Source organism: Columba livia, chromosome 1 (assembly GCF_036013475.1).
Source record: "Columba livia isolate bColLiv1 breed racing homer chromosome 1, bColLiv1.pat.W.v2, whole genome shotgun sequence".
NCBI classification, from domain to species: domain Eukaryota; kingdom Metazoa; phylum Chordata; class Aves; order Columbiformes; family Columbidae; genus Columba; species Columba livia.
This window is the reverse complement of record NC_088602.1, coordinates 62,992,546-63,019,361: the sequence shown is the minus strand read 5'-3', so window position 1 is coordinate 63,019,361 and position 26,816 is coordinate 62,992,546. Positions and strand designations below refer to the sequence as shown.

Genomic DNA, 26,816 nt, shown 5'->3' with positions numbered 1-26,816 from the left:
GAGAAGAGCCTACTTACCTGCAGTCACCTTATTTAAAGCCACAAGAGAGCTGAGAACTTTGCTGAAATTCTGTCCCTGATACAGGTCATTTGCATCAAAAGTCTGAAAACAAAAGAACATACAATAAGTTGCAAAAACAAGCCTTTAAACTAAGCATTTCTGTGCTATCACGTAAACCATGACTGCAGAAGCTATTGGCCTGACCAACGTGTCAGACTTTCAGCGGCTGTCACAGACCAGTAAAAAACTCTGGAGTTTTTCCCCCTCCCCCTTAAAAAACAAAAACAACCAAAAAACAACTCATTTTTAAATAGAGAATACAGAAACAGCTCCATTTGAGAAAAAAAAATGAAGAACATACGAAGAACACCAAGTGTTATTTAAGTTACAGGAAAGTTGAATAAAACACGTTATCAAAAGAGAGCAGCTTTCCTTAGGCAGTTTGGCTCAAAAAGTTACTGGGTACCAGTACTACTGGCATACTCTTCTTTTTTGGTAGCAGTTCACAGGCACTGTACCCGATAGTTCACAAAACATTTTCAAAATTACTAGAAATAGTTTATTTAAAAGTACTACAACAATGTGCATGCTATGTCTTCATTCTACAAGACAGAGGAAAGCAACGTTCCTGAAAATGCATAAATTTTACGAAGAGTGAAGTTGCTGGGTAGGTTAGATGGCTGAGGGTTATTTTATTTTTTGAACTGTGGGAAAGAGATCCAAACCTCAAACTATCGTGTAGAAAACACTCCAGTGACTTTCAGGCTCTGGGTGATGACATTAAACATCTGGATTTTCATGGGGGAAAGAGGAGATTAAAGAAAGAGACCCATAATATTTGCCTGAGGTAATGGAAACACTTGTCCAAAGCCTCATGAAAACAGCTCTCACAATAGACTCTGCATAGGTTGAAAGGAGTCGCAGTATTCCCTTGTGCAAGAATAGAAGGAGGACAATAAAAGACAACTATTGCAGTTGTTCCAACTGATTTAAGAAACAGAAAGAGATTCAGTTTTCTGCAGCGTAGCAGCTTTTACCTAAAAAGTCAACAAAAACCTGTTTATTCTTTTGATAAAAGACACATCCCACAGGCACTATCGGAAAGTCTGTACCCCAGAAATCAGCCTTCAGAGGCAGGAGCAGGGGAAAAAAAACAGAACAAAACACCACCACCCCCCCCAACACATTCCCAGGTGAGAAGAGAGAAAGGGACAAAGAAACACTAGTTAAACCCAAAAGAAGTGAAACTTTTCATGAAAGAACCAAGAGTTGTGACCAGTTATGTGATATACTGCCAAAGGCACAGCAGATTTGGGAAACATTTAATGACAATGTTATTCAGTAAGGGAAAACTGAAAATCTTCCAAAGCATTTACAATATCTAAGGTACTTGCATATTTTGACATCCACATTTTTTCCCCTCAGACTGAGGGTCATCTCTGGTCCCAGTGAGCAGCAGCTGCACCTTGGCTGCACATCCCTCAAGCTCAGGTAGCTCGTAAACAGCTCAGAAGAGCAATGCCACAAAACTGATACAAAATTCAAACAAACACTAATATATTACAAGCAGTTATCACTTGCTTAAGTCACATAAGTACTTCACCAAGTTACACTGGAGTACAGAAAATTTAAATAACTACTTCTATTTATTTGAAATTGTAAAGAGTAAGGAGAGGAACCAGGGAATTGCCCAGATGTGTATTTTGTAGGGTTCTTCCTGAAACATGAGGAAATATTTAAAAACTATGTACACAATAAAAGACATTAAGCAAATAAGAAGTTACTCGATTTGACACAGACTAAAGATACGTTACGTTTTATTAACAGCATAATTTATAAGAGATAAAAGATAGCAATAAGGTGACAGCAGGATACATAAAAGCAAAACCAGACTGGAGATAGCTTAACCACTGCTCAAATTGGGGAGGAAAAAAAAGCAACCAAACAACAACAACAAAAAAGCCCCGTTATGGAATAAGGAAGCATCAGGAGTGTAAAATTTTCATTGCTAGCTATATGCTTATTGTGGTACCTTTCAAACAAGCAAATGAAAACTATAAACAGAATCCTAAATTCCCCTTAAGCTCACCTTCATTCTGGATTCTGCCAGAGCAAATCGCCCTCCAAAGTCAGGCTAACTGGAGAACAACAGGATGCAAGGAAGCCTCATTTCCTGCTACACGGACACTATAGGGGATACCAGGAATGATTTGATTGGACCATCCCAACACCTATAGTGCCATAAAAAAAGCCTGTATCCAGGACATGCATCCAGTCTGCCACTCCACGGGAAATAACACAATGGGAGGATACGAGAAACGTTTGCTTCCTTGCGATTTTAGAAAAAGCAATTCCGACAGGAAACCATTTATGGTCAGTATGTTCATTAGTAGCATTTGATAGAGGGGGAGGGCGGCATGACACCCTTCAGAGAGACTCTTTTTCCCCAATTTAACAAATGTTTAAGAATAATCTAACCTACCAAGATAAAAATTCCATCTTAGGAGGCTCATCCCCATATGCCTCTTATGATCTTACTGTTCTTTCAGCATCTCCCTCACATTCTTCTCTCCTGGATTTCAACATCCGACATCAATACCGCGAGGACACATCCATATACCAGGCAGATGCTGTATTCCAGAAGCAGACCAGACCAAACTGTCCAGTAACAAGGGGTCTTACGTGATCTATAGCACTACACATACACCCAAGAGCACCCTGGCCCTTTTGGTCACAGGACACTCCAAAGCCCCACTGATTGCATGCCCTGACCCACAGATTCTGGCTTCCCTTTCCATAGCCCCCACCAAGTCCCTATATACAAGCCCGGCTTTCCATAACTACCCTGTCATTTTTTACCCTTAGGTTTTCAATTGGATGCAAACTCTATTGATAACAATGCTATGAACCCTTCCAGGTCATTAATGAATTGTTAAATAACATGGTTGAGTACCAATGGCAGCAAATCCCCTATAGCAAGGTGTACATTGGATGGTCATTCCACATTTGTAATTGTATTAAAGCCTATTAATTAGCAAGTTTTTTCATTCATTTCATATGAACCATACTTATTTTTCTACATTTCTTAAACACCAAATGAAATGCCTTAGAGATGCATTTCATCCACATATTTGTTGTTCAACCACCAAATCCATCCTCTTGTTTTAAAACAAGACTGACCCCTGCATGCATCTGTTTAAACTCCATCACATTCCAGTGGTTACAGTAATACATTCAGGTCATTTTAAGTCATCTAAAACATTAACCTTGAGTGGATGGAGACTTCTGATCAAATGGTGTTTATGACCTAATAGTAATAAGGAAATAAAACTAATATAGCAATTTCATCCCTCATATCCCTGCAACAACCAGTACCTACTGAAATTGGAAAAACATTAACTGAGAAATTAGTGAAGAGAAAATCAGAAAATAACGTTGAGCATATATGCAGCGAGAGCAGACTAAGGCACACAGGAAGCATGCAGCAGCACTCTTTTATTCAAATCAGTTCCAAGGCCTCAGGCATCCTTTATACTATTTTACTGCCCCATTCTAGCCCATTAAGTCAGATGGCAGTTATGGAGGAAACAGATTTAAAAATAAGGTGTTTCTCCTGATAAGGCAAGGTCTTTAACCAGGGAGAGGAAAAAAATTGGGGCTGGTTCAGACAAGCTTCCAGACACACACTTCTACCAATCTTAACTTACTCATATTCTTAAACAATCAGAGAAACAATAAGGCTGTATCTAACAGTCACAGCAAGAAAACTTCATGTACTGGTTAAGAATAAAGTAGAAATGTTTTCCTTAGTAAGTATTTCTTTGCTAGACAGGTACCGCATTCCCAGTGAATATTAATGTTTTAAGCATCTGACAAAAATAGACAACAACTTGCTTTCCAGCACTGCACCATCAACTGCAGCAGCTGAGGAGCTGCCTTAGGAGCAGCCCAAGCATCTGTGCAGCACAGATAGGGCTGCCGCTGCTAACCTCGCCAGCCAGCCCCAAAATAAGCTGTAACCCCCTAGGCTGTGTGTACTAAACTGGCAGGACACTTTCCGGCTCAGCTTGGTGGCCTGGGGCCCGTAGTGCAAAAGATTACAAGAACATTGGCTCGCTCACCCAGAGGAAATGAGAGGAAATGAGCAGGGCGGCTTGGCAAAGCACAGCGTGACCACATACAACGTGTCGCTCCACCTGCTCCTAGCGCACAGGCTGCGGCGTTTTTGGCCACAGGAGCATGAATAAACAAGTGGTAGGAAAGGAAGGAAGGAAGGAAGGAAGGAAGGAAGGAAGGAAGGAAGGAAGGAAGGAAGGAAGGAAGGAAGGAAGGAAGGAAGGAAGGAAGGAAGGAAGGAAGGAAGGAAGGAAGGAAGGAAGGAAGGAAGGAAGGAAGGAAGGAAGGAAGGAAGGAAGGAAGGAAGGAAGGAAGGAAGGAAGGAAGGAAGGAAGGAAGGAAGGAAGGAAGGAAGGAAGGAAGGAAGGAAGGAAGGAAGGAAGGAAGGAAGGAAGGAAGGAAGGAAGGAAGGAAGGAAGGAAGGAAGGAAGGAAGGAAGGAAGGAAGGAAGGAAGGAAGGAAGGAAGGAAGGAAGGAAGGAAAGAAGGAAAGAAGGAAGGAAGGAAGGAAGGAAAGAAGGAAAGAAGGAAAGAAGGAAAGAAGGAAAGAAGGAAAGAAGGAAAGAAGGAAAGAAGGAAAGAAGGAAAGAAGGAAAGAAGGAAAGAAGGAAAGAAGGAAAGAAGGAAAGAAGGAAAGAAGGAAAGAAGGAAAGAAGGAAAGAAGGAAAGAAGGAAAGAAGGAAAGAAGGAAAGAAGGAAAGAAGGAAAGAAGGAAAGAAGGAAAGAAGGAAAGAAGGAAAGAAGGAAAGAAGGAAAGAAGGAAAGAAGGAAAGAAGGAAAGAAGGAAAGAAGGAAAGAAGGAAAGAAGGAAAGAAGGAAAGAAGGAAAGAAGGAAAGAAGGAAAGAAGGAAAGAAGGAAAGAAGGAAAGAAGGAAAGAAGGAAAGAAGGAAAGAAGGAAAGAAGGAAAGAAGGAAAGAAGGAAAGAAGGAAAGAAGGAAAGAAGGAAAGAAGGAAAGAAGGAAAGAAGGAAAGAAGGAAAGAAGGAAAGAAGGAAAGAAGGAAAGAAGGAAAGAAGGAAAGAAGGAAAGAAGGAAAGAAGGAAAGAAGGAAAGAAGGAAAGAAGGAAAGAAGGAAAGAAGGAAAGAAGGAAAGAAGGAAAGAAGGAAAGAAGGAAAGAAGGAAAGAAGGAAAGAAGGAAAGAAGGAAAGAAGGAAAGAAGGAAAGAAGGAAAGAAGGAAAGAAGGAAAGAAGGAAAGAAGGAAAGAAGGAAAGAAGGAAAGAAGGAAAGAAGGAAAGAAGGAAAGAAGGAAAGAAGGAAAGAAGGAAAGAAGGAAAGAAGGAAAGAAGGAAAGAAGGAAAGAAGGAAAGAAGGAAAGAAGGAAAGAAGGAAAGAAGGAAAGAAGGAAAGAAGGAAAGAAGGAAAGAAGGAAAGAAGGAAAGAAGGAAAGAAGGAAAGAAGGAAAGAAGGAAAGAAGGAAAGAAGGAAAGAAGGAAAGAAGGAAAGAAGGAAAGAAGGAAAGAAGGAAAGAAGGAAAGAAGGAAAGAAGGAAAGAAGGAAAGAAGGAAAGAAGGAAAGAAGGAAAGAAGGAAAGAAGGAAAGAAGGAAAGAAGGAAAGAAGGAAAGAAGGAAAGAAGGAAAGAAGGAAAGAAGGAAAGAAGGAAAGAAGGAAAGAAGGAAAGAAGGAAAGAAGGAAAGAAGGAAAGAAGGAAAGAAGGAAAGAAGGAAAGAAGGAAAGAAGGAAAGAAGGAAAGAAGGAAAGAAGGAAAGAAGGAAAGAAGGAAAGAAGGAAAGAAGGAAAGAAGGAAAGAAGGAAAGAAGGAAAGAAGGAAAGAAGGAAAGAAGGAAAGAAGGAAAGAAGGAAAGAAGGAAAGAAGGAAAGAAGGAAAGAAGGAAAGAAGGAAAGAAGGAAAGAAGGAAAGAAGGAAAGAAGGAAAGAAGGAAAGAAGGAAAGAAGGAAAGAAGGAAAGAAGGAAAGAAGGAAAGAAGGAAAGAAGGAAAGAAGGAAAGAAGGAAAGAAGGAAAGAAGGAAAGAAGGAAAGAAGGAAAGAAGGAAAGAAGGAAAGAAGGAAAGAAGGAAAGAAGGAAAGAAGGAAAGAAGGAAAGAAGGAAAGAAGGAAAGAAGGAAAGAAGGAAAGAAGGAAAGAAGGAAAGAAGGAAAGAAGGAAAGAAGGAAAGAAGGAAAGAAGGAAAGAAGGAAAGAAGGAAAGAAGGAAAGAAGGAAAGAAGGAAAGAAGGAAAGAAGGAAAGAAGGAAAGAAGGAAAGAAGGAAAGAAGGAAAGAAGGAAAGAAGGAAAGAAGGAAAGAAGGAAAGAAGGAAAGAAGGAAAGAAGGAAAGAAGGAAAGAAGGAAAGAAGGAAAGAAGGAAAGAAGGAAAGAAGGAAAGAAGGAAAGAAGGAAAGAAGGAAAGAAGGAAAGAAGGAAAGAAGGAAAGAAGGAAAGAAGGAAAGAAGGAAAGAAGGAAAGAAGGAAAGAAGGAAAGAAGGAAAGAAGGAAAGAAGGAAAGAAGGAAAGAAGGAAAGAAGGAAAGAAGGAAAGAAGGAAAGAAGGAAAGAAGGAAAGAAGGAAAGAAGGAAAGAAGGAAAGAAGGAAAGAAGGAAAGAAGGAAAGAAGGAAAGAAGGAAAGAAGGAAAGAAGGAAAGAAGGAAAGAAGGAAAGAAGGAAAGAAGGAAAGAAGGAAAGAAGGAAAGAAGGAAAGAAGGAAAGAAGGAAAGAAGGAAAGAAGGAAAGAAGGAAAGAAGGAAAGAAGGAAAGAAGGAAAGAAGGAAAGAAGGAAAGAAGGAAAGAAGGAAAGAAGGAAAGAAGGAAAGAAGGAAAGAAGGAAAGAAGGAAAGAAGGAAAGAAGGAAAGAAAGAAGGAAAGAAAGAAAGAAGGAAAGAAAGAAGGAAAGAAGGAAAGAAGGAAAGAAAGAAAGAAAGAAAGAAAGAAAGAAAGAAAGAAAGAAAGAAAGAAAGAAAGAAAGAAAGAAAGAAAGAAAGAAAGAAAGAAAGAAAGAAAGAAAGAAAGAAAGAAGAAAAAAAATACACGCAACTCACGGTTAGGAACGGGTGACCTTCTTGAAATTACTAAGAACCTCCAACACCTCACTCCATTGCACCACCAGTGTATTTTTACCCTGAGAGCAGATGGCAAGGGGAAGCTACAGAGACCATCCAGGGTCCACCTTGCCGTGGTGACACCTAGTGTGTCCACGCTGGAAAAAAAACCCCCGTAGGTCAGCCTACATGTGAAGCCCAAATTTCTTCATTTGTCCTCAGACTAGGTCAGCTGCAAGCCGTGCAGAGTCTCATTCAGCTATTATGCAGCAGCTGCTCCTTGAGCCATGGATTATCATCTGAAAGCTGCGGCAGTAAAAGGAGAGATAAGAAAAGCAGGGAACTATGACAACTGATAGAGGAAGGGAAGGGGGGGAGAAGAGATGATTACAAATGTTCTGGAAATCTCTGTGAAGCATAATGTTGCCCAAATCCTGTATGCACAGCACAAGAGAGGGGGAAAAGAAAAAAAAAAGATTAGGTTCTGTTTCAATGATTAAAGAGTTAGACAAGAGGAAAAGTTTCAAAGCAACTGAGAGAACAGACATGCAGTGCAGGATTTCTGTGTGATTTGGTAACAGTTCACAAGAAAAATTAAAACTCAGTAGTAAAGATGATATAAACTTAAGAGACCTGGAATAAATTCTGCTGCTTATAAAAACCTGTTCCTCAAAAGGCTTAATTGTGTAAGAACACCACATCATGTAGAAAGCAGTAATTAATTCCTACAAATCATAATACTTTTAAGACCTACACGTTATCTACAAGCAGGCACAACCAGGACCAAAAATGTATATGGAAGTTCTTTGTGTGTGTGTGTGTGTGTGTATCCAAATATGCATTTATAACAAACCAGAAAAGCAGAAAGATTTAAAAAAAAAAAAAAAAAAAAAAAGGTGGTTTAGAGTCCCTGAAGATGTACTAAAGTTTTCCAGCTCAAAAAATTTTTTACCCAAACCAGCTGCAAAGGACTAATGATTCCGCAGAGTATCAGTTTCAAATACTATATAACATTTTATCTAAGCCACTGCTTCAAAGTCAAAGTCTAATCATTGCCAAAACTAAGAACATACAACTTACTTTTCACCAACTCCAGCAAAAATGGCTTGAAAATAAAACTTACACAAAGAAATACTAAGTTCCATATTGGAAATGAACTGTACAATTTCTGAAGCTTTCCGAATCTGTTTTTAGAATGTGACACGGCAAGTTACTATCCCCAAATGAATTCTTTAGTAAGGAAGTCATAGAATTTTGTATTTTTAGCCATAAACTTCTAGTAGTAGCAAACTAAGATGTACTTTAAAAATAGAAATAAAAAGGTTAGCACTGCCTATATTTCACAGAATCACAGAATGTTAGGGATTGGAAGAGACCTCAAAAGATCATCCAATCCAATCCCCCTGTTGGAGCAGGAACACCCAGATGAGGTTACACAGGAACGGGTCCAGGTGGGTTTTGAATGTCTCCAGAGCAGGAGACTCCACAACCCCCCTGGGCAGCCTGTTCCAGTGCTCTGGCACTCTCACTGAGGAGAAGTTTCTTCTCAAATTTAAGTGGAACCTCCTGTGTTCCAGCATATTTGTAAAAGCACATAAGAAAACTCGAGTCTGTTCCAAATTTGTACCTGCACAGCAAAACAAGAACAACATCTATCACACCCTCATCCTAAAGCACTTTCAAATTGCTTTGTAGGTTTTGAATCTTACATATGATACCACACAGTGATAATCTCAGCTGTCACTGAAACAGACATCAGTGGCATGCCATATTAATCCATGATGGAGTACTAAGGCTTAAGGAAGCTCACACTCCTGGAACTACCAGCAAAAATAAAAGTTGTTGGAATTAAATTATCAAGGATAAAATTTGATCAGGACACTGAAGCTGATGTGCCTCAGTACTTGCCAGTGCAACAGGTTACAACTACTCGTTTAGCCAAACTAAAGCAATTGCATAAGGAGCACCTTCTAGTGTCCATGAAGAGGAACCTCAAGAGGGAAACTTGGCCAGAAACATACCCTGAGGAAGATTCAGCCCAGTAAAAGGCACCTCTCTTTCTGATACACACAGACAAGAACTATGCAAACTACTCTCATAAAATAAGTTAGGAAACAGCTGTGGAAATCCAGGACAAAATGCACAGGGAATACCATATGTAAGTAAGAAAACACGTAGGACCAAAAGACAAAAAATAAAAATAAACCACACAACAAACAAACAACTACCGCACACCATACACACAAAACCAACACCAAGCACACACTTGGAAGGAAATAGAAACAGCTCTGCTATGAAGTAGCACAAGCACTCAGTGACAAAAATGGTATTTATTTTTTTTTTTGCTACTAAGCACACAAGGCACAGACTACCAGCACATCCGATAAACAAGGACACAGTTAAATAGTCCTATGTTCTGGGGAAAACCATAAGAGAAAGGTGAAGGATATCCTACTGAACCATAACTAGTTTTCTTTCTAAAAATAAGAACTGAAAACTCCACCTTACCCTTCTCCCAACACCACAATTTCTTAGAATGGAAGAACCAAAGGCATTTGAATAAGAAGTACAAATTAGACGCAAGCACTTCACTCAGCTTGTACGTCCACCTGCTCAGAAAAAGGCCTGCTGTACAGAATAACATGATACGTTCAGATGATCAAGACTAGGTGCTCAGTTAACTACAAATTACATTAATGGTTCTATTTAATCTTCTGCACTCTACTAAGCCACCTGTGTATCCTAGCAATGTTCCAGAGGCCAAAGCTCAAGTCTCTGCGTTGACAAAAGTACCTCGCAAGAAATCAGCAAGAAGTTTAAGATTGTCACAAAGTATTTTGCTTCCTGGAAATGATTGTGTCATATGACCCTGTTATGAGAAAACACATATACATTTGCAGTGCTTATCAGCAGAGAGAGAACAGAAAAGCGGCAATGTGTCAGTTACCTTTTGCTAGAAAGAAGACTCCTGTTCTCATAGCGTTTCTTTTGGACACCACAGAGGACAAACTTCCTCAGGACTACAGGGTGTGATTGGACTATAAGCCAAAACTGCTGTGGGGATTGGATACAGTGCCACAGCTAATAAAAAAGCTAGCCAAAATTTCAGAAACAAAAGCAAACAGCAGCAAAACCAACACAGCCAACAGGAGACTTTCCCAAAAGAAACAGGCTGCAGAGAAGGAATGCAGCTTCTAGGTCCTGCCTTTCCCCCTCCAGAACAACGTTAGTATCTACTCCAAGGTTAGGACTCTGAGAGCAGATGACTATACTTAATGAAACCAGTTTCTTCTTGTACAAATAGTTTATTAAAGATCAATGCAGCAGGAGAAAGCCTGCAAAGTCCGTTTTTAGGCCTTTCTGTGGGACGGATGCTAAAAGTAGTTTGAATTAGTTTGTCAATAACTTGCGAGTCCTAAATAAATAAATAAATCTAAACAGCAAATTTTGGTCTTCCAAATTCATGTCTGCAACAGTATCAGCTGGTCACATTCTGCAAGCCTACAAGATCCCTGTTAGATGTGAACAACTGCATGTCATGTGAAAAACTGGTCGGTTGAGTGGCTGTCCTTTTCTTCTTTTTCTAAAATCACAGTAGTAGATCCTGATTTTGGGAAGCTACTCCTTCATCCCACAGCTTCTGCTACTTCAGACCCTGCTGGGCCCTATCCTGGCACTAACCCCAATCAACGCCACCAAGACAGAGCAGCATGGAAACACAAGCCTTCTTGAGTTCCCGTTTATAGGATGTCTATCACGCCCTGAAGCATTAGGTAAAGTTCACAGGCAGATATCCACCTTCTCCTCTGAAATTTATAGATAAATGTCATACTTGCAAGCAAAGTCACTGCAATGGAATCTGCAAACTGTTTCCCGTCTTAAAGTATAAACGTGCATTATGGCTTCATACATCTACATTTTCTTCATACATCTACATTTTCTTCTTGACTTTTCTTTTTTCCCCCAATAATAAATCAGAAACAAGTCATGAAAAAGCCTTAATTAAAGAACAACACAAAAAATGGCTCTGCACAGACACCAAACCAACTCTTCATGCTAACTGAAGTGAGAGCACTGAAAATGAAGACTGATCTCAAGCAGATGACACGTAGTCACAGCAGAAATCAGAATGACGGGACAGCAACAATGACAGTCACTTAAGACTATTGGAACATGCTGCCCAGCTGGCCTGGCCAGGGTCTGAAAGCTGATCCTGAACACAAACATTCAGAACCAAACCACCTCTGTGCAAGGTTTTACAAACTGCCAATGGCTGAACTCAGTAGTGACACACAGAAGTTTTTAAGGCTCCAAATAAACCAGTTCCTAAGGGAGAAAGAGTTGATATATTCAGGAGACTAGCAACAAGATTACAAACATTAAGAAAGGAGATGTCTCCTTTTGGAATACTAGAATTTTAGATTTATTTTCCAAAATAATGAAGTATACATCAACTAAACTGTGAACATCTCCATACTCTTACCTAAAAACACAGGAAGGATGGCTTGCCATAACTGATTTCAGATGCCTTCTGTCTAGATACATGTTCTGCCAACATTTCTCAACTCATTTCTAAAGTATCAGCTTAGTTTCAAAAGCCATGCTGTAGGGAGTGAGAAGAAGCCAATACAATGATGCAAAAAGTATATCATTAAAAATTTTGAAAAAAAAAAAAAAAAAAAGTAGGAAAATCAACTTCTCTGGGTCCAAAATAGGTAACATTACCTGCAATCCAGCTCTCCATTTGCAAAACAGGGAAAACAGCAACTAAATACCAGTTTAAGTCATTACCACCAAATCGAAGTATCACAGACACATAGTTTTATGGGCTTTCTGTTTTAAAACAGCAGTGTTCATAGACACACACATTCCCACAGCACGCCAGAGAGTAAGAGCTGGGGGCAAGGGGGAGGAGTCATCTTACTGCAAAAGATTTTGTACTACATGAGGTTATCATCTGCCCTCTTAAAATAGCCTGCTGGCTTGTTTTACTACATTACCATGTGCTCTAACCACAACTTAAGCACTATCACATGCTCACGTTTCATCTGGAACAAATGCATACAGCCAGAGTAATCAGATGATGCACAGATTCAGCATCAATGGAGAATGAACCACAGACAAAGCACGAGCCACTAAAACAGCCCCACTGACCTTAAAAACGCTATTTTACCTACTCCTCATCAGCATGCTTAGGAGTCTCACTTTATTGTGCACACACACTTTTTAAAACAAAGGTATCAACAGGAGAAACAGGAAAATGCTTGTAGCATTAAATATGTATTATTAGCCAGGGGGAAAAGACCAAAGGGGAATTGATATTTTGAGATTTCTGGCATTGGTCATAATTTCACTAAGCATGATTAGACAGATGGGAAAAAATAAGTGAGAGAGGGAAAAAGAAAACTTAGGAATGCAAGAAAGAAAAAAGAAAAAAAAAAAAAAAAAAAGGAGGCTGTTACACCCTTCTGGTAAGAAAGGATTTATCAGAAATCTCAATTGCTTCCTGAATATACTATGGAAAGTGCCAAAAATGAAGGTATAGCAAATTTCCACATAGCTTGTTGAAGCTTTGATTTAAAATCACCAACTGGAAAAAGTAATTTCAAAATACTTAGGAGAACTGAATAAGCCCCCAAAAGCAAGATTTCAGGTTTCAACTATATCCAAGTGAATTCATTTCATTACTTCCATTTTAAAAATTCCCTGAGGAGCACAAAACTGCACACTCCCTGAGCTACAGCTCCTCCCAAGCGAACACTTCGATTCACAGCTTACCATTTTTATTTCAGCCAATACAAATACTCTTAAAAGGGAGATATAGGCTGCATATTTCTCAGGCACCCACAATAATAACACGAGCCAGGATCCTCCATCATTTATAAAACCTATCTTGAAAGAGCAGGCACAGGACTTTACCCGGGCAGCAGGGACAAGCTTCACCACCACCAACTCTGGTCACCGCTCCTGTGTTGGGGCTGGTGGAGCTGTCTGAGCTCACACTTCGGCAGACACTAAACCCCCACAGCAACCCAGTTCTAGCAGCCAAACTGGCAGAAAATTAATCCATCAAGAGTCGTGAAGTTTGCTGCAGGTTTCACAAGCTAAACCGGTTCAGTACCAGATGAGATTAGCACCCGAGCCAATGCATGGGAGAGAAACATCTGTCAAGGGAAGAAGATTCACTTCAGGTGCTGGGAAACATCACAGTTGTTCAGATACTTTCCAACAGAAAAAAAGAAAAAAAAAAAGAAGAAAAGAACCCACACAACTTAGCTACAATCCACCTCCACCCCCACCCCAATCATCCAGTATCATGCTGATTTTCACTAATAAGTTTCTGTAAGAAATTCAAACTTATGGTTTATGGGAATATCTATAAAAATTTCCAGATTACAAATATTAATAAAAAATGGCCTCTAGCACGTCAGAAGCAACAACAAAAAATGAAATCCACGCCAATTCTGCTTATTCATAGTAATGCCTGGGGACACAATCTGAAAGAAATAAAGATAACTTTTCCAATAAACTCACTACTGCAGAAATTTTATAGTTCAGATTCATCGGCTGACAGGCTACATGACGGGCTTGGGTAGCAAAGCTGGCAAGGGCAGCCAAAAGTGTTATGATGAGCATCCACGGCCTAACAGCCTATCTCAATTCCTCCTCTTCTCCTAAGTATTCTCATCTCCACAGCCCGGGATCCTTCTGGCCTCACGCCACCACCTTCCCCGTTGCAGATACCCTGACTCCAAAGCCGTCTCCAAAACACAACCGCTCACACCCCAGCCTTCCCCAGAGCTCAGTGACTGGCAAAGATCATTTCACTGTGATCTCTTTTGCCAATATAACCGCTGCTCATGCAGCAGAACCCAGGAGTTAAAGTTGCTCCTCTTGACAACAAATATTTCTAGCAGAGGGACTCCTCCAAGCAGCACCCAGGGATGCCGTCTGTGGAATCAGGATGAGCACTCAAGGAAAAAAAACAAAACAAAACAAATCAATGACAGCCTATCCAGCCCCAAAATCTGCATCTAAGAGTCACCAATAAGGAAGAATATAGAAAGGCAAATATTACCTAGCAATACTTAACCGAGATGTTCTTCTAACATTTTGTCTCAGGGACTACTTGCATTTAAAAGCTTTAAATGGATTTTTTAGACTTTACAAAAACCCACAGAAATCACTTGCACAGCTCAGTTACAGTGTGAAGAATCGGTTTTCATTTGTTATGACCTTGCCAATTGCTTGCTTTTTCTGAGTAGCTCTTAGCTCCTGTGCAAGGAGAAACAGAAAACAACCTTCCTATCTTCTCCACGCCACCCGTTAGTACGACCCTATCAACCTCAGATACTCATCTCTTCTGCGGACAAAAGAGCTGATATATTTATCTGCAACTCACATGGACTCTGTTCCTTCCTCTTCTTGTAACAACTTCTGTTATGTCTTGAAATGGCAAACTATTCCATTTTCTTTAAATACAGCATTTCTCTTGGGCATTGCTATAAATATAAATCACCTCGATGCCAAAACTCACAGAATAGTCAGAGAAAACAACCAAGCACAGTATCTTGGTGATTTGCCAGGACTACATTATACCTGTCAGTTCAAAGAATTCAGATACTAAATTGAAATTTTAACTATAGCGTGCAACATAATACTTGGCACAGCCTCACTAGCAGAGGAATGGAAGGCAGCAAACACGAACCAAGCCTTTAAAGTTCAATGCAAGAAAGAAGGGAAGAGATCCAGAAAACTAACTACAGACCAATAAAGCAAATGCCTAAGCCTAGTAAATTGATAAAAGCTACAATGAAGAAGAATTGGTGGGGTTTGAATAAATATGGAAACAAAAAGGAATTAACATTGCTTTGATAGAAGGAAGTAAGCTTTCCAAAAATGCATCCGTGCTCCTTGAAGCAATTATATATAAACATAAGGCAGTCTAGTTAACACACCATACCTGAACATCCTTTGAAAAGACACCTCATCAAGGGATGTGGGGGTTTTTTTGTTGTTTTAAGCAAAGGTAATATAAGCTAAGAGACTCTTCTTGAAGCTTCAGAAGTGCTCAAGTAGTACAAAACAACAGCTGTATACAAACGTTCGGTTTTCACTATGAAGGGAGTAAAAAGCATCCCATAGGGAGCTGACTCAGGACTCAAACTCGCAACACACACACACAATTTCACAAAAGGCATGAAAAGTGAAGTTTCTTTGTTGATGATACAAAATTATTTAAGGTAATCAAAACCTGAGCTCATAGCAAACAGCTACCATATGATCTCGTAAATGCCCAAATGTTAAAGCAGCAGGTGAAATTTAGTGCTAATAAATGCAAAAACCACCCTCAGTCAAAATAATAAAAACCCCAAACCTCGTCATTATACTTGCATGAATATGAGTTCTAAATTAGCTATTCCCACTAAGAAGTAAAAGACTACAATCAGCTAACAGCTTCAGATCAAAGATCATCCATGTCAAGAGACATAATTCTGGAGAATTAGAAAAGACAGAAGCAACAAACAGATGGCTTTCATTATTTCCATAGTATCTCTCTAACGCAAATACAGCTCTGGTCCACCACGATACTATAAAACATGCAAGTGTACAGAGATGTATGTTGTTTAAATCAACTAAATTAATGCAATGGTTTTCATATAGGAAAGACCAAACAAAGTGTTAGTCTTGGAAAGACAATGAGGGACCTAGCAAAGTATACTAGTGCTGTATGAAGTCACAAATAGCACGGAGAAGATCCATAACATAAGAACAAAGTCACCCGCTGTCGCCAGATGCAGCAGCTGAACAAACAAAAGGAAGTTTCTATAAAATGAATAATTTAACCCTGGCACTTAACCATAGGATACTGTGAAGGTAGAAATCTCAAAATAGCTTTGGAAAGCTACTTAAAAATACCAGCCATAGAAGGAGGACCAAGGAGCTGCTAAATACACAGCGATACAGGTATCACCCTGACTCTTCAATAGGCTCCTCAGCTATGGACTGTCAGAAGCTGGGAAGATTTAACAGAAGGTGTCATGCTGTATTTTCACTGGTTTTTTTACACCTTTTCTCACAGGCATCTACTACAGACCCTCATCTCACAGGATAAGAAGGTTAACAGACCTTTGATCTGAACTTGCATAGTTTACTGCCTTTAAGGACCTAAGGATGATTATTTGATCTTTATATGATTATTTCCTACATTTTTAAACTCCAAAGCCAAGTAAGGCAAAAGAAGTTTGTTATGCTAACTTAGTCACTGAAGAAAACCCCTCAGTAAAACACTGTTTGAGCAATGATAATAGCTTTTATTCCCCAAATTCTCAAAACCATGCATCAGACTTCATTTTACAACTAACGCAGGATTTTAAAGTGGAGTTAAGCAATTGAATAGTCACATTGCAAAGATGCAGAAACATTATAATGATAGAATTGCCTTTCGAAAATTTGAGAAAACATTTACCTAGACCACTGCAACTGCATCCCGTTACCCAAAGGGGCAATGCTGACTCAACGCCTCCCACAGACATACCCCACACACCTCCCCAGCACAGGATCTGCCCACAGGGAAATCGAGGGGTTGAGTCACTTCAGCTGCAGAAAGCGACTCAGCCTTAGCTTTCCTTCTCTGGAAACACTAAAGACCCACCTGGACACATTCCTGTGTGATCTGCTCTGGGTGAACCTGCTTTAGCAGGTGGGTTGGACTGGATGATCTCCAGAGGTCCCTTCCAACCCCAACCATTCTGTGATTCTGTAAGATCAGCTCACTGAAACAACTCGCTGGGCAATGGCACAGTCTGTAGATCTGACACCGGGGAATTGGCAGGACTACGTGTAGAACTGTGGACTACTGGGATTTCTCTTCACAAGGGCAGCCCGCAGCTACAGCAGATGTGCAGCAAACCGCATTCAACATGAAGAGATGCAAACACAGCAACGTTAATAGCGCTAAATGCACCACTTAAACACTGATGTGAACTTCACGCTACTTCAAAATTAGCTAATAATTATGTCTGGGTTTAAATGATAGCAAGGAGACTAGCAAGAAGAAACAGCTCCACGTATTACTATACCAATGTGTTAAAGTTATAGCACAGAAGCACAGAACAGGAATAACACTTATAAAAATTTCACGGGGTATATTAACACGTGAGGTTCCCCCCCCCACAACTTAATATTTGCTATTGAAATACAACAAAAATCAGCCTCAGTCTAGAAGAACAAGTTATGGATTACTATACTGACCCTTCTTCACATTTGGTACTAATGGAACTTCTTCAGGAGGCTCACAATTTTCTCAGATGCATCAGAATTAAAAATGTTAAGGATGAGGCTTCAAGCACAACTGAAACCCCTACAGGGAAGCGCTTAAACCTGAAACTGTCATTTACGTAACACTTTCAGAATAAATTCTACCAACTGAATCACATGAAGCTACACCATCCTCAGAAACACAACTCATCATAGGCACCACTGTAAAGGAATAAATGGCTGTAACACTCTGTCACTTAGCACAAGTCTCAGAACAAGCTGAAGCCAGGGCACATACAAACCCTTTTCGGACTGTGAGATCCATTACAACACATGTGAAACTCCTGCTGAGGTCACTGATGTGACTCACACAGGTCTTAAGACTTCAGCCTTTTAGCTGTGAGATCAGAGTAGATATCCTGTTATTACCAGAGTAATACCGCACTGGAAACACTAATTCTACGAGAGATGAAGTCTGCAAAATATACCACTATATTAACACAGGAAATGCTAATGCAGTGTAAAGTTCCCAACTGAATAAATTAACAGAAAAATAAGAGGTCAGGCATGAAAAGCGGTAACTAGGGCAGTGATCGTAAAGATCCAGCCTCAGTGGAATTCAGTACACGCAAAGAAACCTACCAAGGTGCTCTGCAGATGGTAAAGCAGGTATCCCATCAAGCAATTCCCAAAGTGATGCCCTCTCATTTCACTTGCTTCTTAAAGCAAAGGCACATAATGGCTCCTTATACCTAACCTGGCTGGCAAAAGAGGCGAAAGCTTTCTTGTGTCCAACCACAAAGTGCAGCCTGTGACCTAAGGGTAAGAGGTTACCAGGTACCAAACTCTACCAAGCACCTAAAAACCTAGTACAGATAGTTTCTTGAACTGCTAAAAGCAAAGGCCTCTCCCTTGCCTGTGTACGGGAAACAGTGGAAGTGCTCCGAAGCCACCAGGCTGTCACAGAGAGCTGTTTGTGCACAGTGGGATTGCTGTTGGAGCAGAGGTCAGCTGCCGCAGTTTTATCCAAGCCAGGACTGGAACAACACAGAGCAACATAACATACAAAGCAATTACAGCAAGACTTTGTTCTTAGGAAACACAGTAGCTAAAAAGCTATCGATACCTGTTCAGAAGCACAACTTCCATGTGCAATACCAGGTTTGTTCCCTGTACCTGAACAGTGATGACAATGCTTGTTATCTGTACTGCATCTTACACATCCCTGGCTAATTCAAATCTCTCCTGGAAGGCGTATCTTTCCTGTTTCTCAATCAACAAATGAATGCAAATCCTTGCAAACTGACTGCTTTCCAAAGTTCCTCCGTTTCCTCTCGTGAAAAAAACAAGTGACATTAGATGCTACGAGCAGGGAAAAAATGAAATTAAAAGAAAATATAATGGAGTGGAATGTGCTGTTCCAGAAGCAGGTCAAAACATTAAGCAAATCTTTCCAATAGAATGTTCCAGAAGCACTTCAGGAAATAAAGATGTGGTTCTAATACAGCAGAATTGCTTAGAAGTCTCCAGCAATGTTCTCTCACAAAGCTGCTGCCACAAGCACCATCTTTATGGAAGACAACATCAAGAAGGTGACTTGTGTTCCAGTGTTCTGGTTTTGTTGAAAAACAAGTTTCTCTTTTAGTGAATTTTGCCTGCCAGCTGAAGCTTTCATATTAGCTGCATTTTCCTGGAGAACCAGACACATGTTTTGGTAAACATAGCAATGGAATGTGAAGTTATTGATAATGAATGGATACAGCTCTCGCGAGAGGGGCAACGAGAAACAGGTGACCAAGAAACTGACCAACTAAGTATAATATCCCATTCACGTGAATACTTCATATAAAAGTGGGAGATCACAAAGATCTCGTCCCTTTTTTCCCTTCTCCTTATGGCCGACATTAGGAGAGGACTTTGCTAGTCATCCCTGCGAACTGAGGCCTAGTGACAGACTGAATCCAGCTCCGGTTGGCTGCAGAGTCCAATCCAGGACTTCGGGTGCCGGCTCTGCAGTTGCTGAGACTTTCAAGATTGGTTTTGTATATTTTGTATTATTTTATTTATTCTTACTAGTAGCATTAGTAAAACACGTAATTTTTCTAACTCTCTTCTCTCTGTCCTTCTTTTCCTCCTGATCGCTGGTCCTTAGTGGAAAGGGGGGGAAAGAGGGGCAAGAGGGAGAAAGGGGCAAGGGAGAGGGGGTTAACAATACATCTGCCACGGTTTTATCGCCACCCTGCAATTAAAACCCTCGACATCCAGAATGAAAAAAAAATAAGTTTTCCTACAGGTGAGAAACCCTTTCAGATACATTGCAATAAACGTAACACAAAGATAACAAATTAGGACAATATTGCAGTTTTCCAACAGATCACAGTTCCTAGCAAACAATTCCAAGTGAATACACTTTTTAAACTATTAGGAAGTAACAACAGTAACTCTGAATGCAAACATACAACTTTTAGACAAATCTGACCCATACAGTAACTATTAAAAAGCATTTCTTGTTTGTTTTTAAGAACAGATTTTTGTACAATCAGTCTGTCAAGCCAAATTTGTTTACACAAGCTTCTGCAAAGCTTCTAGAAAAGTCTGCTTTATTTTGTACAAAGATTGGCATGGTGCACAATCCCACATGTACAGTACATACTCCTCATATCTAGTACCCTGCAACATAATCAGTTTTAGGGTATGTAGGCAATAAATCCAGCTATGAAGATTCTTCTTAGAGCATGCAGCAGTAGCTTCCACAACACCTTTTACCACCTATAAAAGCAGCTCCTTCCAGACAGACATTTGCACCGTAATCTCTAACATCACACCATCTTTTGAAATGGAGTTACTACAACACACTTCAAATAAAGCCATGATGTAGCGTCTGGATCATACCAAAGCAACGCAAGTTTTTCTCCACGGCAACTCACCACCCTAAACTCCGCGAGCCTTGTACTTTCCCAACAATTTAACCTACACAGACCTATGCAAAGCAGTTGTGGCTTTCAACACAAGGACGTCCCCTTCCCAGTGCCACCCTGTCACCCCCACTACTGGCCGAGGTTTTCTGTCCAAACCTCTGTCAAGTCAAGACAGCAGGTGACCAGCTGAGCCCTCTGCAAGCTGCTCGAGCAAGAAGTTCTCCGACTGTCACACACTCCACAGCTCGGTGCCTCAAAAGGCAGAATGCGTCTGCTCGCATAAATTCCCTTGGAGAGACTGTTTGAAAATGGCAGGAAAACAAAGGAGGAGAGAGTTCCATGTTGTGAGGGGAATTTCATGCCCTTCATTAACTCACATGAAGGGCACCTGAGGCTGCTTCTTTGAGACTACAAAGCCTTCATATTCTACAGAAGAAAAAGAAACGCACAAAGATGAAAAAAGTTGTTTTAATATTAAAATAAGGATTATTTCAACCAAACCTCAACGTACTTCAAGCATCGCCATAGTTACCTAAGGGTAGACGCTGCCATGAAAATATAATTATTTCACTTGGGTAGCCTATCTAGTGAAACTACTAGAATTGAGTAGGCAGGGAGGACACTCCTTAATGAGACCTGCCTTTACTACCAAGAACAGACTCAAACTTCAGAGCAATTACAGGCAGCAATTAGGTGGAATTCAAACCAGCTTCAGGACTTCCAGTAGCGAAGCAAAACCACCAAGGCCCTATTTGAAGCGCTGAGCACTGCAATACAACATCCCCCCAACAATTAAAGTCTCCTCAGGAGACACCAGTAGATATTTGACAAGCTTTACTGCACATCAGAAGCCTGCAGGACCAGGAGCTGGTAGCCCTGTCAACACTAATATTTGCCATTATCAGACCTTATATTTTCTCTTAAGCTTTCCTAAACCGTAAACATTTGGACTAGTATTTTCACGTAGTGCATGTACCTCATGCTTCACTTTGTCATTATCAGTATTTTGTATCAGTATTTTCATTACCAGAAATGACACCAAGAAAATAATGTTTGCCAGAATTCAACTTTGGGAAATCCACACCTTGAAATAATTCAGCTCCTTTTGCTTTGGAAAAGAATTTTTAAAGGCTCTCTGCCCTTTCTATCAACATTTCTTTCAAAAATGCACCAAAAAGCACCAGAAAATTTCTTTTCAAAATGCACCATAAATTGTCCCATAGAAAAAAAAAAATTAAAATCCACCCAATTTTGAAAAGCTTTTTGAAAGGCCTTTAGGTTTGTTTTGTTCATTTCTTCTTTAAACTAGTCTATACACATGCTTAGTACAGACTGAGCACGTCAGATTAAACACAATTCAGATGCTAACACTAAAAGAAGGAGCTGCCAAGAGAAAGCAACTGCCCAGTTCAAATGCCATGAAACAAAAGCTGCATCCAGAACTGAGTAGCTGGGGGTAGAAGAATGACAACACCAAGACTAAGTTTAACCTAATTTTAGGAAACTGGCTTTCAGATGCCTAGGTTCGTGCTGCCTCCTTTTGTATCCCCAGAGGAACATGTATCCCATCCACTGTAGGTCATCCTCTAGAGAGGCTTCTGTTGTTGACTATAAAAATGAAGCCTCCAGAACTAAGTTTAGCTGCGTTCCAGGAGACAGGGCTGAAAGTAAGGGAAGGGAACAACAACATTAGAAAGAACTGCAGTCTTCAGAAATCCAACTCCTGCCTAACTACACTCTGAGCTACAAAGTTGCGCCCTCCCTTTCCCATCAGTTTTTGAGACCATCACACCCTTCATGGTAACAAACCAAATCTAAAGACACCAATGCACTTTTTTGCTAGGATAGTTCTGTGCTGCTCAGAAGCCTGACCAGCACCAGAGCTGGTCTACAGTAAGTAGCATGAACAGAAAAAACACTTTTCTCTTTGAGCAGAGATGACACTGACTTACTTGTCATGGAGACCTGGGAGACCAGGGCTAAACGGCTGATGCTAAGCTAGGAATGAATGACAAGAGAGAAAAAAGCGAGGCAGATCACTTGTGAAAATGTGCAGAAGTGAAGATCAAGACTAAAAACCCAAGTGGGAAAACAAAGCCAACAAGAGAGAGAGAACAGGAGAGGAGAAACAGAAACAGTTGTCAAGAGCTTGGTGTAGAAGCCAAGACACGTCATCCCTCTGCTATCAACAAATACTTAGAAAATGCAGCAGTTGAGAACGAGCCCATCTCTTCCCAGCTTGGCAGAAATAAGCAGATGAGTTTACCACCATTAGTAAATGTGCTGACTGCCCAGGTACAGAGGCTGAGCAGAGGAAACAGCAGCTCTGCTCCCACACTGAGATTTTTCTTATTAGTTTTTCCCTCTCCCTTTTTTTTTAAATCTAGAATCACCTAAAGACGATCTGCATATTGAAGGTACAAAAACCACTATTACCATGTCCCTCAACATCTCTGTCCCCATTCAGTATGTAGGGCAAGGCTGGTCAAAAGATGGATGAGGAAGCCTTAAAAAAGGATTTGCCTGTAAGGACATTATCCCAGGCCTCAAATCCCTCCCATACGAGATGTTCTCCTACCTACCACGTTCTATACATTACTCAAGCAAATAATTTAACTTACTTGAAACTTCACAAAATGGGTCTCGGTTTGAAATCTAGCTCCAAAATGAGTTGAGCTTGTAAAACAAGGAGGCTGGTGCAGTGGTGTGTAGTGCTATTGCCACTGAGCCAGAAGCTCCCAAAACCTACGCCTTCAGGTGCCCATGTCATTTACCGCAGAAATCAGAAGGCATGGTATGATACCAGCAAAGTGCATGTCTCATGGTGAAGCCAGCTGACAGCTACCGCAGAGAAATTAATTCCTTCTATCCGCAACAACACTGCTATATCACTACAAAAAAAGTCATCGCTTCATTCAAGTTGATTTGTTGCTTATATCAGCTGCTCAGAAACCAGGGCTTTGAATTAAACAAGAGTTTAAATTAATTTAGAATCATAGAACGCCCTGAGTCTGAAGAAACCCACAAGGATCAGAGTCCAACTCCTGTCCCTGCACAGGACAACCCCACAGTTCACACCATGTGTTTGAGGGTGCTGTCCAGTCTCTTCTTGAACACTGTCAGGCTTGGGACCGTGACACCTCCCTGGGGAGCCTGTTCCAGTGCTCCAGCACCCTCTGGGGGAAGAACCTTTTCCTAATGTCCAACCTAAACCTCCCCTGGCACATCTTCCTGACATTCCCTCGGGTTCTGTCACTGGTCACCAGAGAGAAGAGATCAGCGTCTGCCCCTCCTCCTCCCCTTGTGAGGAAGCTGTAGCCCCATGAGGTCTCCCCTCAGTCTCCTCTTCTCCACGCTGAACAAACCAAGTGACTTTAGCTGCTCCTCATACAGCATCCTCTCCAAACCCTTCACCAGCTTCGTAGTCCTCTTCTGGACACTCTCCAGTAGCTTTATATCCTTTTTATCCTGTGTTGCCCAGAACTGCACACAGTGCTCCAGGTGAGGCCGCACCAGTGCAGAGCAGAGCGGGACAATCACCTCCCTGGCCTGGCTGGCCATGCTGTGCTTGATGCACCCAGGACACAGGTGGCCCTCTTGGCTGCCGGGGCACACTGCTGGCTCACATTCACCTTGCTGTTGACCAGAACCCCCAGATCCCTCTCTGCAGAACTGCTTTCTAGCATCTCGTCCCTGAGTCTGCATGTACAGCCAGGGTTGTCATGTCCTGGGTGCAAGATCCCAAGAACCTGAGGCAGCACTGCAAGCATCCCCTCACTTTGTGTCAGCCCCAGCTCCCTCCTGACCCCACAGTGAGCCAATTCAGTGGGAAAAAGCAGGTTAGTGCAGGTTACCTCTACCAGCCCATCTCACCTTGGAGCTCGCCAAGCACTTGCGCTAGAAGAGTGAAAGGCAAGGAATGTGCATTCAATAGCATGAGTCACTGCTGCTGCACTGCTGCAATAGGTTTTGTAGAGTACCGGGTAGGAATGGACCACAAGGATCATTTGGCCCGGGCTTTCTTGGCACAAGTGTGACCTGGGTTTAAGCTACCCTAGGACCACAGCCTGGCTTCAGTCCACTCTGTGGCACATCTAGCACTTGCAGCTACAACTGAGTCCGCGGGAGCTGTGTCAAACCACAGGCACCTCAGCCTGCAGCTCAAGCACTGTGAAACAGGCATAATACTACTCCTTCATCAACAGTCTTAAAACCACACCAAAAAGAAAAAAAGAAAAGTGTAAATATCTGACACTGTTGTGGAAAGTAACACAGAACATCCATGCAGAAGCTAATAATTCTGTCCCTAAACTAAGACTTATATCCAAGAAAAGCCTGAGACCACCCAGTGAACACAGAAGGAGCACTGAACAGTCTTCCAGCTGAAACCAAGCAAGGTTCATAGAGAAAACCAAGCAGCTACCTGTCATCACAATGAACACAGAGGGGGCCCAATAAAACTTATTTGTTTTGGTGTAACAGTTTTTCTTTGGTCAAAGCCCTAGTAGCATCCACAACAAAAACGGATTTGAGGAAAGTGTGATATGCAGAAAGTTAGTCTATGGTTGTTCTAGCCCTGAAAAGCTTTTACAATATAGACAAAGATAAGTACCCCACTTACCTACTTATCAGCTGTAGTAATAAAACACCTGATTTATTTACATCTATGCACAACAAGCCCAAATTACATTCTCTTGAACGTCTAAGTTAGAAAAAACAGCCTGCAGCATTTTAAATTATAATATACTCTCATTTCTATCTCCAAGAGTACTTCCCTGAGATGTGAGATTTTTGGACTGCTCGAAAGGCACAGTTACATTTTCTTCTGCATTTGCTGACAACAGCTATAAATAAAATCACAATCATTCACTTAATTAGGAATGATGTATTGGCACTGGAAAATGAGATACTTCTAGCAAGCAGCATTAACAACAACAAAAAAAAGATAAGCCACCTTAACAAGCAAGTACAGGCAGGAAAGAAATAAACAAGCTGACAGGCATCTTCGAAACGGCAAAGCCCTCCAAGCCATCTAATTAACTTAGGCCAAAAATAATACCTAGATGCAGTCAGTTTAACTATCAGCAGTTTACAATATCAAAGTTAGCTAATTACAACAACTTTGTATCTTAACAATGAAGAATCGCTCTTTCAGTTTCACTGCCAAGTACAGAAAATACTTTACCTGTATTTATACATTAAAGTTATCTTTTGCAAAACATTCACGTGACATCAGGGTGAAGAACTAGCCTAAGGCAAAGGGTGTGAAAATGCATTTTCTTGTAATTTACGCTGCTCAAAAGCCTGCAGGGTGGATGGATTTAAATGGCCTATTTGAATAATGATTACAATAGTATAGATGAGCATCCATATTTGTAGTCCAAGAACTTTCCTAAATACTGTGTATCAATCTTTCAGGAAAAAGAAAAAAAAGTGGGAGATTACCCTATTTTCACACACTTAAATACTTGAACATGTATGAGAACAAAGAATTTGATCAAGTGACAGAAAATTATTAACTATGTTGTGATTTCTGCACTGAAGCTGCCTTTAGAAAAATCATGGTAATCAGTTAAAGTGTACATTTTGAAGGCACTCTATGTAGCTAACAAACATACAGAACATGCAATAAAAAAGTGTTTCAACATGTTCTGCAAGGAAAACCAGTTAATTTAACAAATAAGAAGTGTTTGTGCCTGCTGATTTAAAACAAACTGCTTCTAGGCACTTTCTGCTGGCAGATATTACAATTATGAATTGTCTTTTTTTTAAACCTCATTTTTATTCATTAAGTGAATAAGTGGGGTGGTGTGGGGCGTGATAAATTTCACCCCTTCTCCCAGTACCTCTGCTTTGTACTGATTGAATGAACTCAAACATTTGGAGAATAGACCAAACCAGCTGAAAATTAAGTAAAGGTCTATTTATTTTAGGTTGGGTTGCTGCTGCCCAAAGAAGAGGTCGGTCCCCTCCTTTCTCTGCTGTGTCCTTCATGCCACCGTCACTCAACTGATCCACTCTGATCCAGTTCAGGGTGGGCAGTTACACTGGCAGAACAAAAGAAAAAAAAAGGAAAAATTCAAACCCACCAGAGACCCTCAGGGAAGCAAAAATCAACTGGGAATCTGGCACTTCATCTAAAAATAAAGCAAGGGGTGTTTCTGCTCATATTTCACTAGAAATAAGCATGAAACACAGCATGAACCCATCTAGATGAAGTAAAATAATACTCGAGCAGTATGTGCTTGCTGCCAGAGTTGTAACGAAAGCCAAACACAGAATTGGTGGATGCCTGGCTAGGGGTGTTTCCACTGCAGCTCACATTAATCTAAACAGCCCAACACTGCATCCCACTCCCCCACCAACCAAACAATCCTCTGCCCTCTACACAGACAGATGCTTGAACAATTGCCCATCAACAGGATTCTCAAAAAAATTACTTATTTTGTTTGAAAACGAGAGCAGGATTTCAAATTCCACCCAGACATCTGCTGAAAGACACAGTCTGCCTCCTCACAGGTGTCCCTAACACCTCCCTTGCACCAAGCC

The 26,816-nt window shown here is 40.8% G+C and overlaps 1 protein-coding gene across 7 annotated transcripts in view; it reads right to left on the bottom strand.

The window, feature by feature from the left end:
* The window catches only part of ARHGEF7 (Rho guanine nucleotide exchange factor 7), a 130,914-nt gene that overhangs the window by 76,615 nt on the left and 27,483 nt on the right, over window positions 1-26,816 (bottom strand). For 5 of the 7 annotated variants that reach the window (XM_065058717.1, XM_065058706.1, XM_065058735.1 and 2 more), the window contains exon 3: window positions 18-102. In XM_065058717.1, coding sequence (XP_064914789.1) covers window positions 18-102 — 85 coding nt within the window. Of the gene's footprint in view, window positions 1-17; window positions 103-2,089; window positions 2,162-26,816 lie in introns of those variants that run through there. The other 2 variants (XM_065058741.1, XM_065058726.1) reach the window with 1 other exon arrangement.